The sequence below is a fragment of the Crocuta crocuta genome, unplaced genomic scaffold (genome assembly GCF_008692635.1).
Source record: "Crocuta crocuta isolate KB4526 unplaced genomic scaffold, BGI_CrCroc_1.0 scaffold175, whole genome shotgun sequence".
Taxonomy (NCBI): Eukaryota; Metazoa; Chordata; class Mammalia; order Carnivora; family Hyaenidae; genus Crocuta; species Crocuta crocuta.
The window spans coordinates 5,036,018-5,053,971 of NW_027530988.1; the positions used below are offsets into that span (position 1 = coordinate 5,036,018).

Genomic DNA, 17,954 nt, shown 5'->3' on the forward strand with positions numbered 1-17,954 from the left:
TTTTAAAAACTTCATCTAATAGAATAAACTTTAAGTGTAAGATGTCAAGCCTTTTTCTTTTTAAAAAGTATATTTTCACTTAGCAAATAGCGCTGCTTAAGAAGTACCCTCAACAGATAATATTTCATAATAAGTGAAATGGGGTAGTTTTATAGTATAGACACAATTCTATGTGGACGTTATGTTTTAGATTAATACATATGCATCACAATTACTCAGATATGAGCAAAAGCATAACTTTAAAGGTTCAGCAGTGTTAGGAAAGCAGATAAAATTATGTAATAAAATCATATTCTTCATTTAAGATTTCAAAAGTTCTAATTTGGATAGAACAAAGCAGTTGAGCATAAAAGATAGAATAAGAAATTTACAGGCTTCTGCTTAACTTACTATTCTCCAGTAACAAAGTAAAGACTGGTTCTAATATCAAATTATGTTTCAAATAGTCCACTCCTCAAGTAATTCCTGGTTCTTTTAAGTTAAAACCTAAGATACTTTGAGGAAAACCAGACTTAATATTGAGTTATACCAAGTTTTTTTTTTTGTTGTTAAATCTTATTTTAAAAGGGGACATGAACTACGTTCAGAAGTAAAACCTCATAAAAGGAGATAAAACTTTATCTTCAAAACCTTTGTTTTCTGTTTTCATTCCTTGTAATAAATTCCTGTCATTTCTCCAGAGAGACTTTCGTTTTCAGTTATTAAAAATTGCTCTACTATTTTCTTTTCATGGAATACTATGCTGGAACATATATTATTGACATCATGTTACTATATGTTGAGTAGTACAGATTTTACTTTCCTATCTCTGGTTACAAGTGTTATTATGGATAATTCTTGGGAGGAGTTAACATCACTTAAAATCTGTTCTGCACTTATATTGATTTTGAGGCCACTGGTGAAATAGATGTGAAATGAATCTAGAGGCCATTTCTCTCAAAAAAGGTTAGAATTTTAGTTCATTAACATACAGAAGCACTAGGTGTGCATTGGGTTCTTCTATTTCCATCAGGGTAAAATCAACCTGAAGTACCAGAGGTTCACTAGGATATCCACCTTACCCTGGCTATCAATTCTCAATAAGATGCTGAAACACTGCAAAGAGCAATGTGGAAAAAGTAGTAATAGCAAATTGCTCAGAATTTGTAGTCACTTAGATTAGTATTATCTTCCATCAATTTATTTAATACTTTTTTTGTTGCTTGGCATATACATGAAATATTTGACATGTATTATTAGTAACTGATACAATTCACAGTTACCAACACTGTCCTTAATAATTCAGATGTTATTCCTTTCTCATAAAAACAGAAAACAGTAACTTTAAACTTCAGGGAAAATATGAATATGTTTAAATCATTAAAAGTTTGCTTATTAAATATCATTATAAGAAGTCAGAATTTAGTATTTTAAATAAACAGGTGAAAATTATAAATATTTGAGCTTCAAGAAATAAGACTGTCAAAATGTCACAATACACCATCTCTAAAAATATTTTCTTCATTTAAATGCCTAAAATAATGAGCATATAATGAAATAAACACATGATGAATTTTGTAGCTCTTATTCATCTAGATACTTTAAACACAAAAAGTCTCCTCCATTTACAAATGTAACTTATAACAATAAAAAGATTCCATGAAGTTTGCATTTTGGTTGATTTTTTTAAAGTACTAGCTAGAAAATATTGTTCTAACAAATAAATGTAAATATGTTAAAATAATACCTTTAATTTAAAATGTTTATTAATTAGGTTAAAGAAACATCACTTTAATAGTGTTCTCAACAATAGAAATAGAACTGAATAATCCATAAGAAATACTTCAATGTGCAACATAAATGTACAATTTGTTTCCCTATCGTTTCATAAACAAAACGTTGACTCCTACTTACTAAATAAAGTTTAGTGGTTTCAGAGTTAAAAATCATTTAGTAAAATTTCTGTCACACATCATGAAGATGTAATTAACTGCATATCCATATAAGCAACAGCATGTTAAAATATTTCTTATAAAGAACACTTACAAAGCACACTTCTTTCTCTAATTTTTTTTTTACATTTATCAAATAGTGATTGCAAAGGACAGTCATTTTTTAGCGCAATTTTATCTTTCAAATAGAAAAGTATAACATTTTTATTTACCCAAATTGAGTAGCTGTTTAAGAATTCCGCTTTAAAGACTAAAGGCTGAATTATGTATTGCAGAAAATTTTAAAGTGTTTTACAATTTCAAAATAGTGGATCCTTTGAAATAGTTTTCAACTATTCATGATTTAACAACAGACATTTAGTTAAATGTAGATTTAACTAGGCTTCTGGGAATAAGAACTTAAAAAGTGACTACAAATTGTAAAATGCATTCTTGTTAACAAGTGACAGTTTTGCTGGACCAGAAAATATTACTATAAATGAACTCTGTAATATATGCAGCTTACCTCCAAGCAAATCTACAGTAACAGACTGTCAAGAACCTCTGATATTTATAGTAAATTGAGAACAGCAATGAACAACAAATCTCAATTGTAATTCGAAACGTATTACTAGCTAAGTAATATTACTCAAGTAATCACCTTACACCTGTGTTTCGAGTTCTGTTAAATAAATCTGTATAGCGCTCTATAAAAAAGGATAAAGTATGTGAATATATAATTGTCACCTCTGGCTTTTCATCATGACAAGTTTTTTTCCTCCCTTCTTCCAATGTCTGAACTATCTGGAACTGCTCAGCCCTAATATAAACTCATAGTGTCAAATTTACACTGGTCTTTCAGAATTTATTCCTATTCCTTATCTTATTTTCCTCATAAGTTATTCTATACCTTTATCCTTCTCTTCAATCATTCAGTCCCATGTATTTTACTTATCTTTCAACTGACAGTCTGTTACTTGAAAAATATCATGATTTTCCAGAATAAAATTCCTTATTTACTACAACTGATTACATTTGAACTTTTACCATTTTCCAAACCATCTTTTATTCTATCTTCCTATTCTTTTCATTATAGACAAAACTGTGGTCTACTCAGTCCTCCTCCCCTTCGTAGGTTACGACCTTAACACCCTCAATATTAACGTTCCCCCACTGCTGAGTCATCTTGTCCTCTAGGTAATCTCATCTCTAATTTCTCTGCCTTTTCAAGCTCTTGTTTATTCTTTAACATAAGCCATTCCCTCTTGAGTAGAGAGAGGGGTTGTATGAGCCTCACTTACCTAACTTGTACTTTACTCCTTTATATCCCCCAAATTTCAAATCAGCATTTCTACCTCCACACCATTTTTTTTCTCTTTATCTAACTAGCCTCTATCCTTTTAGGAAATAATATTAGTAGGAAATAATGACTTTTTTCTCACCATGTGATTAAAACAAACTTTTAAATCTCCAATAATCTTCTATTAAAAATATTCTTTTATTTTTCTCTGGGCATTGGATCCTTTTTAGCATCTTTCCTTGTACTTTCCTTCCTTATTTTATCATAAGGAGTATTACTGATTTCCCTTTTATCTTTATGATTAATAAAGAGTACTTACTAGGAACCAGGTATAGTTCTATTCAGTTAATACAATATCCGTAAGAAACAGATTACAACTACTAGCCCCATGTTATGAGTAAAGAAGTTGAGGTACAGAGAAGCAAAACAACTCACCCAAAGATACATAGTTGGTAAATTAAAGAGCCAGGATTTGAACCTGAGCACTGTGCTCCAGCTCTATGCCCTTCCCACTACATTATAATGCCTCTGACTTACTTTTTCCCATAAGTGTTTCTTTATCTCATTTTTTGCTCCTTTTTTTCACTACTACAATAAAGATGGCAAGTGAAATTAATTACCTCTGATACAATTAAGAATCTATATTTTCAGTTTTACATTCTCACCTGTTTCTATAAAAGACAGCTTCAAGACAAAAGCATACTACTTACAACTTACTCAATTTGTCTGCAACAGACATAAAAAAGTATTTCAAACAGTCACCTAACTAAAATTCACTTACTGCTTTCTAGGCTTTACCATTCTGCTAGGCTTAAAACTACATATAATCATTTTTTATTCTTTTCTTACCATTTTGGAACTAGAACAAATCATTCTCAAAGCCTCACAGACTTTACTTTGAAATATCTTTTAACTTCTGCATTTACCTCAGCTTCACTACCAAACCAGAGCAGGTGTTTGTCATCTTCTTAAAATATTGCCTAGTCGCTCAACTTCACCCTGACACAAGACATTCTATTTTAGATGAGGATCTCTTCTTGGATAAATTTATTCAAGATAATGAAATGTCCCAAAAGAGAGAAATCTATTGAATTTCATCTTATCATCATGACTCAAAATTGGAGGCAATATAGCTCAATGTCAAGATCAATTATCAGTTATATTCCCTTGGGTAAGTTATTAAAATTCTTTACGCATCAGCTTCCTTAAGTATAACATGGATCCTGTATTCCTTACCTGCCTCATAGGTTTTTGTGAAGATGGATAAAATATAATACATGCAAAGTGCATAGCACAATGGCTGGCAGAGAAACAGAATAAACACCATATATATCACTATTACATTGCTGATCCTTCATTCTTGACCACCAAACCTTTATTTGTTTATTTTGCCTGACAAAGCTTAACATCCCTTGAATTTTTGAGTGTTACATGAAAGAAGTATAAAAAATATTTTCTTACAAACCTCCAAACCTAAAGATCTGCATAGTAGATCACTCAGCTAACTGTCATAGTTCTCTTCTACCAACAGTTACACCTACAGGCACCTCTTTAAGAGTCTGTCTGGATTTTTAGAACAGAAGAGAACAAAATGCAGAGGTGCTTCCTTTTGTTCTAAATTTCCAAAGAAATTAAAAAAAGAAGCTCTTTTGGGAAATATTATGAAGAATCTATAGAACGCCCCTCGGCCAGACATCCAAGGCTCTCCATTATCTAGTCCCATCATATTTAACATTAATTTCCTCTAAACTTCAACACAAATGTTCCATTTCTGTCAAGAGAGTCACCTTACTATTCAACCATTATATCTTTCTTCTCAAATCCATATTGTTCCACAGGGCTAAACTAAGATTTTTTCTTTCTTCTCCTATAATTAGGAAATTCCTATATAACCTTCAAGGTCCGGTTCAAATCCTCACCTATTCTATAAGACCAAGCGTCACTCCATCCTACATTTCTTTCACACACCTTTGAACTTTTATATTACATTGTTTATGCTGCAGTTTTGGTATACACAGTTTGACATTTTTATAAATTATTTTAATCATTTCTGATCTCTCACAAACTACTTCCAGACAGCAAGGGCTACAATTTAATATATCTTGCAATTCAGTAAGATGGCATTTAATAAATTCATGACTGGATGGATGAATAATGAATATAATTATGTACTATTTTTGCCAATTTTTTCACGATGGAAGTAAAATTCTCTGACTAAATAAGATTTTTTGATATCTTCTTTTGATTTTTTTAAGTACAAGAAAATTCTCTAAATGCATATAACCACTTTTTTCTTAATGTAGCTTTTCTTAAAAATACATTTGAGCCAAAATGGAAAAGAATTGCTGAAAATCTGTAACAGACAGAAGTTAACAAATGCTAACTATATTACTGATTTGCGGTTTCTACCTTCTTTTAGGGTTTATCATACTGACTTATTCTGTACAGACAACCATGCTTGGATTTGAGGGGCTTTAGAAGAAGAAAAGTTTCCATAATCCTATGAGAGGAAAAAACTACAGAGTGTAAAGTTCAAAAATAAAAAGGGGGAAATGGAAAAATGTGTACCAGATACTATGGACTAAGGATATGCTCCAGGAATGAGTTCAAAGCTTCAAGGCAAACAAGTTCTAAATTATCTGAAGATCATTGAATGTTTCTCTTATTTGCATGTCCTAAAAACAAGAAAGAGTATGTTCTATGTTGTAATTAATATGTTTAATTTTGGTTTATTGGCTCTTGCTGCATATCTGTTTCTTAGTACAATGACTTCTAAAATGAGCAAAGTGGTTATTAGGTACTTCATAGAAGTATCCTAATTAAGATTATAGAACAGAGGTTACAATACTTTAGCTATTCAATACATGCTAATTTACTACTATTACCATTTGAATATATAAAGTATTGGGAGTCCCTCTTTATTGTTAAATAAATATTTCAAAAATAAAACAACAACAAACATTTGAGAGGGAACAACACCTTAATATCTGAAGTTGGATTTAAGACTGTTATGTTAAATTTCATCATTCCACTATACTAAAGGCCTGTAAGACCAGTTTGCGTTATTTTCCTAAGAAGCTATACTTGAGCATTCATTCAGTCAATAAAGGTAGGTTTCACTTGGGCAGAATATTCTGGTTCATGGAATTTATTCAGCTACCAACTATCTAGATTACATAATTCAGAACATAATATTCTGTTAAAAGTCCGTAATATACAGTTTGAAATTGTAACTGTGAATCGTTTATTTGTTTAAAACTAACTTTGATTTCCTATCTTAAATTCAAGTTACATATAAATTATACTTTTCTAGCAAGCAAAACCTTAAAATCATCAATCATAAAAATCAATAGTCATGTAGTAATAAACATTAAGAAATCTATAACTTCATATTCAACATGAATTCATTTCTGTGCAGAAGTTATATTTTCTAGCTCTCTCATTTTTTAAAACTCTAATTTTATTATTTGCCCAATTTAACTAAAAATTCTAAAAGATGTTTTAGAGAAATTGTTTTTAAAATTAACTACAGGACTAAATAAAGCCCAAAGACGGGATAAATGTCACAGGAAAGCCCACCATTTTAAAAGAAATCTTACTATGATTCTATGTATTATATAAACATATATAAAACTATCATATATAAATATCATGGAATATGATATGTTTTTATATATCTAGAGCAATTTATTTTGGATATATTATTGATAATGGATAACAACATAATTTCTTCAGAAATAAAACTGTGGTCATTTAAATTTATATACTTGGCTTCCTATTTAGCAAATAACCCAAGAAAAAAATCTTACATTGCTAAAATAGCACAACTTAGAACATAAAAAACTCTGTTGATCTATACTATCTTGACAATATTTTCGATCTTTTCTCCAGAGTTTGCAAGTACGTTTTTCAATTTTTGCACTTATAATGAAAGTGTTTAAGGATTAAATACATTGCCCTACTAGATTTAGTGTACTTGTTTGGTAAATTTCTTAAAATGATACTCTGTTTCATGTACATCATTGATTGAATGAAAATATTCAAATCAGCAATAATTTTAATCTCATTAATATCCACCAGGCTTAAAACTGAATGCAAATACACAATAATCAATCACTATTTTTTTTAACACTTACATTATCTGACACAAGGCAAGTAAATAAAAAAAGCAAACGTTTTCAAATTCTGATTTTCCTCAATCTGTACTGGTACTGGATATATGGTAGCCTTTAAATTTCATATTGCATAGAGAAAATTAAAAGTTTAATGATTCACATTCCATTATTTGATGATGCTTTATTATTATAAAAATAATAAATATTCATTTATATCATTGTCCTAAATATACCGCCAGTGATATGACACTACTCAAACTACATTGTATATTTTATTTTTTAAAAAACCAAGATGTTCACTATCATCTATAAATGTTTGCATCATCTGTAAATGTTATAACTTCACAGAAGTTATAAAAGAGAGTAGAGAAATAGGTTGGAGTAAGGCAGAAAGTCAATAAACCCTCCACTTTAATGCCAATTCTGTAAATTCTTAGTCCCAGGTGATTTTAACCAGAAGTCTTTAACTAAACTCATAGTTTTAGAATCTGGGTAGAGAGTCCTGGTATCTCTTTCAAGGCATCAGTTTTAAAAACATTCCTTGTATTCACTTGGCATAGGTAACTAAATTTCTAAACTATAAATGGCTGTGAAGAAGAAGAAAACATCAACTGATGCTTAGAGCTTCAAAATATTTACATTCTGCCATGCATACATTAAAAGATGTTCCTTAAAAAGTTGTCAAGGGTAGAGAAAGTGAACCATTCTGAAAGTGACAAAGAGTATAAAATGAAATTTTATATGGAATAGCAGCTATCTGATATGAACATGGCAAAAAAATTTTAACAGTAATTGAAAGTTTGATATTAGCCTATAATTTGAAAATATATTACCTAATTATTAATTTCTATGTTTGTGTATGATTAGTCAGCCTTATTTTTATCTATACATTGTTAAAATTATAATATGTCCATAACAATGTTTGGCATAATTTTTTTTCTCAATTCAGAAACATGAGATTAATAACATTTTGAGCTACATTTCAAATTTATTACAACGACCATAAAATGCTGTAAATTAAGTATTCTGAATTAATGAAGATAATACATTTCTTTTGAAGGCAGAGTCTGTTGATTGTATGATCACAAATTAAGCAGCTAATTATTAAGGGGCAAATGCAGAAACAATAATTATAATCACAAGGTAACATAAATTTGAGAATTTTAGAGTTTATGGGCAAGAATTCACGTAATTTAACATTAAAAAATGTCATTTTCCCCCCTACATCATGTCAGCCATTATTCAACCTTAATAACTACTCACATTGTCTTTTATCAAGTAAAATTTTTGTTACAGGAAATCTCACACATTAAAAACAAACATTGGCCTTTTATGACATATATAAATACTACATGTTATACAGAACAAAATAGCTATTTTGTAACACAAGACTATTTGGTAGGTACAACTTATACATATTTATCAAAAATGTTATCTATACAAATTAACAAACCAGGAGTTTATAAGTATACTGAAGACTACAAATATTGCTAAAAATATGGTATTTGAAATTTTGAGGATATAGTTTCACTTCAATTTTTAGACTTTATTTAAAAAGTGATATAATTTTAAATAGATTTAATTCCTATAAATTAGACAAATTTATGCCTATAAATTTTTAAACAGTAATCACAAAAGTAATGAGCCATATAATTGCTCCTCAGTGTAACACTAAAACGTGAGTTATTCAATCACTCAATAAATCAACTGATCAATCTATGGAAGAGACTCTGACAGTCTTTAAATAAATAAGATGACAACTCTGTTATATATTAAGTATGCTTAGAAAAAAATAAAACTTCATATGCTAAGACTTTAAGCTTCTTTTATAAGGAATTCATACTATGCTGTGGATATTTCTCTTTGATTTCCCAACTAAACACTCACTTGTTTGATGCGATCTGGATTAACGGTGGTCTGGGGTTGTAGAATGCTGACTGGTTCTGTCTTGGCCACATTTTGGGGCATTTCTCGAATTTTTTCTGCAATGAATCCATGAACTGCATTCAGTGCTTCAACTGTTCCCTGGATCAAACATACTCGTTCAGTAGTACCTGTGGATAAAAGATTAATTTTTAGAAAACTTTCTTTCTTATTTTGCATTCTTTTTCAAAAAAAAGCTATGTAAAAGGATGATATAATAAGGCCAATAAAATAATGTAAAACTCTTAATTAAAAATAAATGTTCAATTGAACCAAATGTAATGAATAAATACATACATACTCCTTTCTACCATTTTTAAACTCATTCTTTCCTAATTGTCTCAAAAAAATGCCTTTGGATTCCAGTAGAGCCAGAGATCCTAAGAAGATCTGAGCATATCATTCCTTCATTGACATAAAAAGTACTTGCTGAGCACTTATAAAAGGACTTCAGGGTAAATGCTGGTAACACATAGATGAAGATCTATGGGCCCATCTTTCAAAGAGGGTATCTTAAGGGCAAAAAAACATCAGGCCAGCAATTACATGATGGTATGATGCGAAAAATAACAGACGTACCTAAATGGATGGTGCAAACACATGGCCTACAATGAAAATAGAATTTTTAAACTGGTGGGGGAGAGGAGGTCTTGGAAAGTTTACATAGTAGGTAAATTTCTTAATTTCTACCATTCTCTATTCACTTATCCTGCTCTTCCTTTAATTATAACATCAACATTACCTGATATTTTATATTTGTTTATTCTTAACTTTTTCACTAGAATGCAAGCTCTCAGAGGACAGTGGATTAGCTTGTTTAGTTTGTGCTGTAGTTTCCCCAAAGCATTTAACACTCCCTGTATATAACAGGTGCACAACAAATATTTATTAGATGAATGAATCAGCACTGTCATTACTATGTAATTTTAATAAGACAGAATATCAGAATTAGAAAAACTTTTAAATAGTTCCTGAAATTTGAAAATGATAAATACATAATTAATAGTTTTCTTTTCACAGCTAGTGAATGAATTTGGTTGGGTCTAATACACAGTTCCTACAACTCTATACTTTACAGATAAACCATAAGGCAAAAGAAATTCGTTTTTAGACTATAAAAGTGAGCATCATTAAAGTAGCTTGGTATTAAATTGTAATCTTCCCAGCATCCCAACACAATACATAAACTTACTTATCAGAAGTATTTATTAAATAGTTACCAAGAAATATCAAAAGAATGATTATTTTTAAATTTCTAAAATATTGGGTTTTGAATTAATGCGAAAACTTCCAAGTACCTAACACCTTCTTTTTGGTGCTACAGTTTAAAAATTCTAAGCTACTCTATAAAACATTTTTAAGGTACTTTCAAAGGACAAAGTTGTAAAGCAACAGACATTAAAAAAAAAATCACAGGGCGATTACATTGGTTTAAGGATTAACTGCCTCATAAACCATTTTTCTATTTTTTCAGTAGTTTTGAATTTTTAAAAGAACAGTAAAAGATTATCATTCTTACTTCTAGTAAAAAGACTTAGATCACAAGAGTTTAAAGAATAATATTATATGAATATACCTAAATTACATCTTCTTATTTTAAACAATGAAGAGTCAAGTCTATGAAAAACTAAGTTTCCTAAATTGTACAAAGTGTTTCAGTACAGAGCAAGTGTGCCTCTCATTTGTAAAGATGAAGAGAATCTGAAAAACATAATGTGAGTTTGAAGTCTTAATAATATTTGTTTTTTCTCCTCATCAGCTTTTTTCATCCTGTCAACCTAGATGTATCTCTGTGGTTTTTGGATAAAATGATCTAGTTTACTGGGATACTCTAGGGAAGTCCTGACAAGGTTGTATTAATTGTCCAATAACTATCTAGGAAGGATAATAATAACTGATCAATGTAGCTCATGCAAAGTGTTCTCATCTAAGGACACAAAACAAAACAGATCAGATTACACTCCTGCTTTTGGAGACAAATACAGAGTGCTCTCTTGGGGATGCCAGATAGGAAAGGATATCAGCTCAACCTCAATAGGGTTCTAAAAACCAACATGCACTAAATAACTGAAGAGATTATATAATCCATGTTGCCTTTAAAATTCTAATTTAATACACTACATATCACGTCAGGCAATACAGTAACCTCAACAGAGTAACAACAATCTTCAGAGTGTACAGACTACCAGGTAGTAAATGGAAATCACTGAGCCAGAAAGAAATATAATTGTCTAAAACTGAACTTCATATAGCATATTATAGGAGACAATTTGGAGATAGTGATAGGTTCAAATTTGCAGCACATAATCTAAGAATTAAACTATATCACTACCATTAGTACTACAAAAAGAAAAAAAAAGAAGGAAAAAAGGAGATTGTATATTCACCAATGGGAATTGCTGCAATTCTCAGAAGAAATACTGTCAAATTCTTCTCCTGAACCCTAATAGCCTTTGCACCCAGATAACATAAAACTATAATTTTTAGAGGAAAGTCACAAAGAGAGAAAACTGTCAGGTATATGACCAAACTGTGTAACAAAAATGTACCTATAAATCATTAAAGTTGCTGTTTTTGTCACTTTAAAGGCTTTCAGGCTCCATTAGTGTCTAAACTAAACTGCCAGTTATTTATCATTTTATTTGTTTAACAGTAGCATTTACTACTCTGCAATAGACTAGCAACAAAAGCTGAAAAACAATTACATTAAAGTATATGCCCACATTTCTTATAATGTAAAGATACAGATGTATAAGACGCATTAATTTAAAAATGCATTTAAGGGAGAAATTAGAAAAACTCTAACAAGTAGGGTCAATGTCAAATATAGGCAGTGAAATTTAAAGTGGTTTCAGTTTTGATTTCACATACAATATCATGTATTGAAAATTCATGCTTCTAAAATTAGGTACAATTATCAAACAGATTCCACAACAAAATTTTGACGGAATTTTAATAAAATATATTCACTTTGTGTTGTTCCTGCTCCTTCCTAAGGTATCCTATCACTTATGCAGTGGGTCCTATTCCTTCTTACTTATCAGGCTTATGATTTCTTCAGGTATTAGATTTCTTTCTTACATCATAATTTTTCCTTTGCTATTAAATCATTCCATCAGCAGAAAAACATGTTATAATTTCTTCAATTTTTAAAGATTCCTCCTTTATGACAGAATTAAAAAATTATCTTTTGACAAAGTAAATGAAGTAACTGATTCAAGCAAAAATCATCAAATCATAAGATGAAAGGTTAATGGGTAATTTTCAATGGAAATGTTAAGGTAGTCACAAATTGACTTCCCTGATTGCCATTAGCATGACTAAGAATGAGAAAGTGGGGGTGCTGAGGTGGCTCAGTTGATTAAGCACCCAAATCTTGATTTCTGTTCAGGTAATGATCCCAGGGTCATGGGATTAAGCCCTGAATTCGGCTCTGTGCTGAGCATGGAACCTGTTGAATATTCTCTCTCTCTCTCTCTCTCTCTCTCTCCTCCCCCACTCCCTTCCTCCCTTCCTCCCTCTTTTTCTCCCCAACTCACTCATGCTCTCTCTCTGCCTCTCAACACACACACACACACACACACACACACACCAAAACCAAAAAGAATGAGAAAGTGAACCATGTACCTCTTTATGTGAAGCAATATGACTGACACACATGGCACTAATGATGAAGTATGTTTCCCCAAGTAGATGAAAGTAAATCCAAGCAAACACTTACACTACATTAGAGTTTACAAATAATATTGAAAGCAGAAAAATAAACAACACCATGAGGAAGCAAAGATACCAATCAAGAATGTAGGACAGTCTACAGGTCAATTGTTCTTGCTTCATCAATAAAAGAGGGACTGTTCTCTAGACTAAAAGAGACTTAGATAATGACCAAATGTAAATGAGAATTTGACTGATCTAGATTCAAACAACTTTTATTTTAAACACTTGTGGCAATATAAAGTCTAGGTATTAGATAGTATCAAGGAATTACTATTAATTTCAACAGGTGTGATTATGACATCAGGTTGTATTAAAAAACTGCCATTTTTTCCTTTTTTTTTAGATGCATACTAAAGTATGTACAGATAAAATGGGATTCAATTCAAAATATTTCTACAATAACACCAAAATGGGTAAATGAGTATGCAAGAGTTTTGATACCGCCAATATATGTGAAGGGTATAAGGGGGTTCATTGTACTATTCTTTTTGTATGTTTGGAATTTTCAAAATAAAAGAAAAACATTTCAAAAGCTTTCTTGACTTCATACTCTCCTCTACAGTTACAGCTCAATTTTCTTATCCCTCAAAATTTCTTGAATGAGATATATATATAGAGATATATGTGTACGTATACACATTTATATCTGTGTATATATCCTCTTTCTACTTCTTCACTACTTTCTTTTTTCTTGAATCTATACCAATATGGGTTTTGTCCCTCACTCCATTTAAACGATTTATCACAGCTGTACCTGGATAAATCCAATCTTCATGTCTTTATGTTGTTTGATCCATCAGCAGAATTTGAGGCAGTTAACCATTCCTTACTGAAAATATTTCACTTAGCTTTCAGATTATCACACACTCATGGGTCCTCATTTTATTCAGTTCATTCATTCATCTGACAAATGTCTATTAAGTCCCTACTAAATGTGAGGTACTGTACTAGAAGCTGAGTGACCAGACGAATCCTCCTGCTTTCAAGCAGTTCATATTCTAGTTCATGGAGATACTATACATAAAACAAATGAAATACATAGAGAGAATACAAAATGAACTTGTGCTATGGAGAAAATCTGGGAACAATAACAACATGAGAAAAGATAAAAATTAAAGTATGAAAGGGACCTTGCCTGTCATGTTCACTACTGTATCCTCAAGTGTCTAGAACAGTGCACGGTATACTGTAGATGCTTTTAGAAGTCTTTCTTGAATAAATGAAAACTTGAGTCTAAAGCTTCTTATCTGTATATTGAAAACATATGTGATTACTTTTAAGAACTTTTTATGCATAAAATGACTACCAAAGACATTAGTGAACATTTTGTTTCTATGTAAGAAAATGTATCAGTTTATACTCCTACTAAGAATATAACTAGTGTCTTAATAATATGAATGCAAATATATAATTCTTTAGAAACTATCAGTATCAATCTAAAATAAGAAATTTTGTTGGATGAATAACAGTGAAACATCTCAAAATGAAAAATCAATCTAAAAAATCTAGTAGATGATTAGCAATTCTAGGACAATTTATTGATAATGATTTTGGCCTTGAAAAGGACTAAGAAAATGCCAATTAAAAGTGCCAATTAACCTCACAATAGGCAAAAACTGAGATTTATAACAAAAATTTACAGTAAGACAATAGCTACTTATATCACTGAGAAATTACTTATTCTGGACAGAATAAATTCTGAATAAAGGTTTATTTCTTTCAGGGTGCCTGGGTGGCTCAGTCGGTTGAGTGTCTGACTTCGGCTCAGGTCATGATCTCATGGTTTGTGGGTTTGAGCCCACGTTGGGCTCTGTGCTGACAGACTCTGTGGAGCCTGCTTCAGATTCTGCGTGCCCTCTCTCTCTGTTCCTCCCCGCTCGCACTCTCTCTCTCTCAAAACTAAGAAAAGGTTTATTTCTTTCAATATAAAATTTAGTTTCTACTATTTTTAAGAAGTATCTCCCAACTTACTGTATTTTTTCAAATATATTTAATATTTTCATAATGATTTGGACTCAACTATATACTTCTGGGCAATAGTAAAGTGGTAATCTCAAGAGTTATTTGGGTATGTAGGCCAATTTAGCCTAAGAAACAAAACAAACAAAAAGCAGAAACGGACTTATAAATACAAAAAATAAACTGATAGTTGCCAAAGGAGAGGGGGTAAAGGGTCAGCAAAATAGGTGAAGGGGATTAAAAGGTACAAACTTCTAGGTATTTATTTTTACTTATTATTACTTTTTCAATGCTTATTTATTTTTGAGAGAGGCAGAGCATGAGCTGGGGAGAGGTAGAGAGAGGGAGACACAGAATCCAAAGCGGGTTCCGGGCTCTGAGCTGTCAGCACAGAGCCACGGGTGGGACTTGAACTCACAGCATGAGAGATCATGACCTGAGCCGAGGTGGGACACTTAATTGACTGAACCACCCAGGTGCTCTTAACTTTTAAATAAGTCATAGAGATGAAATGTACAGAGTAGGGAACATAGCCAATACTATTGTATTAACACTGTATGGTGACAGAGGGTGACTACATTTATTGTGATGAGCATTGGGTATTGTATAGAAGTGTTGAATCACTATGTTGTACACCTGAAACTAATATAGCATTTTATGTCAACTATACTTCAGTAATAAAAAAAACTAGAACAGAGAGTATCATTTTTTAAAATGAATAAAGCAATTTTCAAGGATTATTTCATTATTCTCAGTCTATACATGGTAATTTATTTACTTGCATATTTTTGTGGTTAAAAAAATCATTAGATTAAAGCATTAGCTCATGAGCTTTCCTCAGGTTAAATATTAAAAATAACCTATAGAATATTTATCATTCGTAATAACATGTATTACAAATTTCAGGTTAGACAACAAAATGTGAAGTATTTTAAAGGATTAAAAAGCAGTAATAGTAATCATAAATTTAACAGATAAAACTGTTGAAGGATTCTAATACCTGAAAATACATGCCTTTCATATATTACCTTTCAACAGATGTTATCATTTATTTAATATACATCCTCTACAAAAATCTCTATATAAGAAACATCTATTCCTATTAATGCCTTTGTAAATAGCTGATTTATATGCATGCCATATTTATTGCTATAATTACATCCGCAAAAGCCCACTTATGGGCATTTAAGGGTTTGGTAGCTATAGAAATACAGTATTACCTTCTTTCAGGGAAAAATATATACTTTACCAGTTTCAAGAAATAAAGTCATTCATAGGTTTCTTCTGAAGTTCACAGCCATATAACTTTTCATTTGGCTTACTTTCTTTTCCATGGCCCTATACTCTTTGGGAAGGGCTAACTTAATAAGCAATTTTATAATATGTATCTCAGAATATTATTGGAAGATGAGTGCTTTAAACATTGATTATATGTAAATTTTAAACCATCTTGTGATTTACATAAAAATTCATATAAATCATAATATACATTTAATATATTATTAATAGAATTGTGTATTATGTATTATATACTATCTCATTTAATGCTTAAATAATCAGGGCAAATATCTTGAAGCAGCTGGGCCAAGGACACACCACTAACAAATGTTGAAAGATGTAAGGTTTTGCCAAATACCATATCATAACATATACCTTATATGTTATATCTTATATCCATTATAACTGATACTTTCTGAAAATGTAATGAAAGGCCAGGTACCAAACTGTATCCATTTAAGAAAGTCACATGTTTCCACTTGGAAAAGTAATTTTCACCCAAGTCTAACAATTTTTTACATACATTGAGTCACACCATTAATATCACTTCACAGATTTATTCTAAATCTGGCATAAAATGAAAGAAATGATTGACTTCTTGCAGGGAACAGACCACCAGAGGAGATGGTTAATAACTGTGTGGACTGTTTAGCAGATTTTTTTAAAACAAGTTTTCAGATCAACAAAAGTACTTAGGAAAACTGCCATAAAAAGTTTGTCCAGTTTGTAATTGCAGCTTTTATATCACTGTACAGTTATGCACATTTGATAATGCTTCCTCCTGCCCTACAATTTCTAAGGAAAAAATATACTATTTCAGGAAGAGACTTTTTTAAAAAAAGGAAATCATAGGAATTGACATCTTATGATATAAAGTAATAATTGCTTTTCTTCTCCAGGTAATTAACTCTCCACATAATCATGTCTTTACTTCTGAACTGTAAAAATTTGAAAAGGGCCATTATAATATGCTTTAGTCCCAAGCCAATGTAGCAACAGCTTGATTTTCTGTTTATAGAGCATGCTTCAACACTGATATATACTCAGTCAAGCCAAAGAATGAAAATCCACTTTTCAGAAAAATCTAAAAGTCTTCAAAGAACTTATGAGAGAATGAATGAATGGGAATCAGAGTAGATGTCCAACTTCTTACGTACTCATTCTCTGTCCCAAGCATGCAAATGGCATGGCCATTTCCTTTTCAATAACCATTCCCACAAGACAGCAACAAGATCATAGGAGACACTAACTTGTGAAGAACCCTGAGGTTTGAAAGCTGACATATCTAAAAATTCTAAGTAACAACTGCAATTGTTCTCATATATATTATAATTCATTCCCAGTTTTTAAATTCTGAGGTCATGCAAAAGTTCCTGACAACAGTTATAATTATGACTGATTAGTTATTTATCTATCCATCACACAGGTTTGTGCTTTTAAATTCAGACACAGCAATCCTAGGTTGGTCAATAATACCACCTTTTAACTTCCATCATGGATCATAAGAATATAAAACTGCCATGAGTAAATTTTATTAGAAATTTTACTTATGCTTTTACATGTATAAATAAAATAGACTTCCTGACTTTCTTTTCACTACCAAACACTGTCACCATTTTTGACATTGATTTGTACTCTTAAATCTCTGCTGTAAGAAAACTTACACTTAGAATTAATTTTACTAGCCATTCCTTACGTACTAACAGGAATTCATTTGCAGAACTTTGTGGACAATGCTTGGAAGCTGGAAAA

At 31.0% G+C, this 17,954-nt stretch overlaps 1 protein-coding gene across 4 annotated transcripts in view; it reads right to left on the reverse strand.

Moving 5' to 3' along the window:
• The window catches only part of NOVA1 (NOVA alternative splicing regulator 1), a 145,625-nt gene that overhangs the window by 29,167 nt on the left and 98,504 nt on the right, over positions 1–17,954 (reverse strand). For all 4 annotated transcript variants that reach the window (XM_077770499.1, XM_077770498.1, XM_077770497.1 and 1 more), the window contains one exon: positions 9,213–9,379. In XM_077770499.1, the coding sequence (XP_077626625.1) occupies positions 9,213–9,293 (81 nt within the window). In that variant the 5' untranslated portion in view covers positions 9,294–9,379. The remainder of the gene's footprint in view (positions 1–9,212; positions 9,380–17,954) is intronic.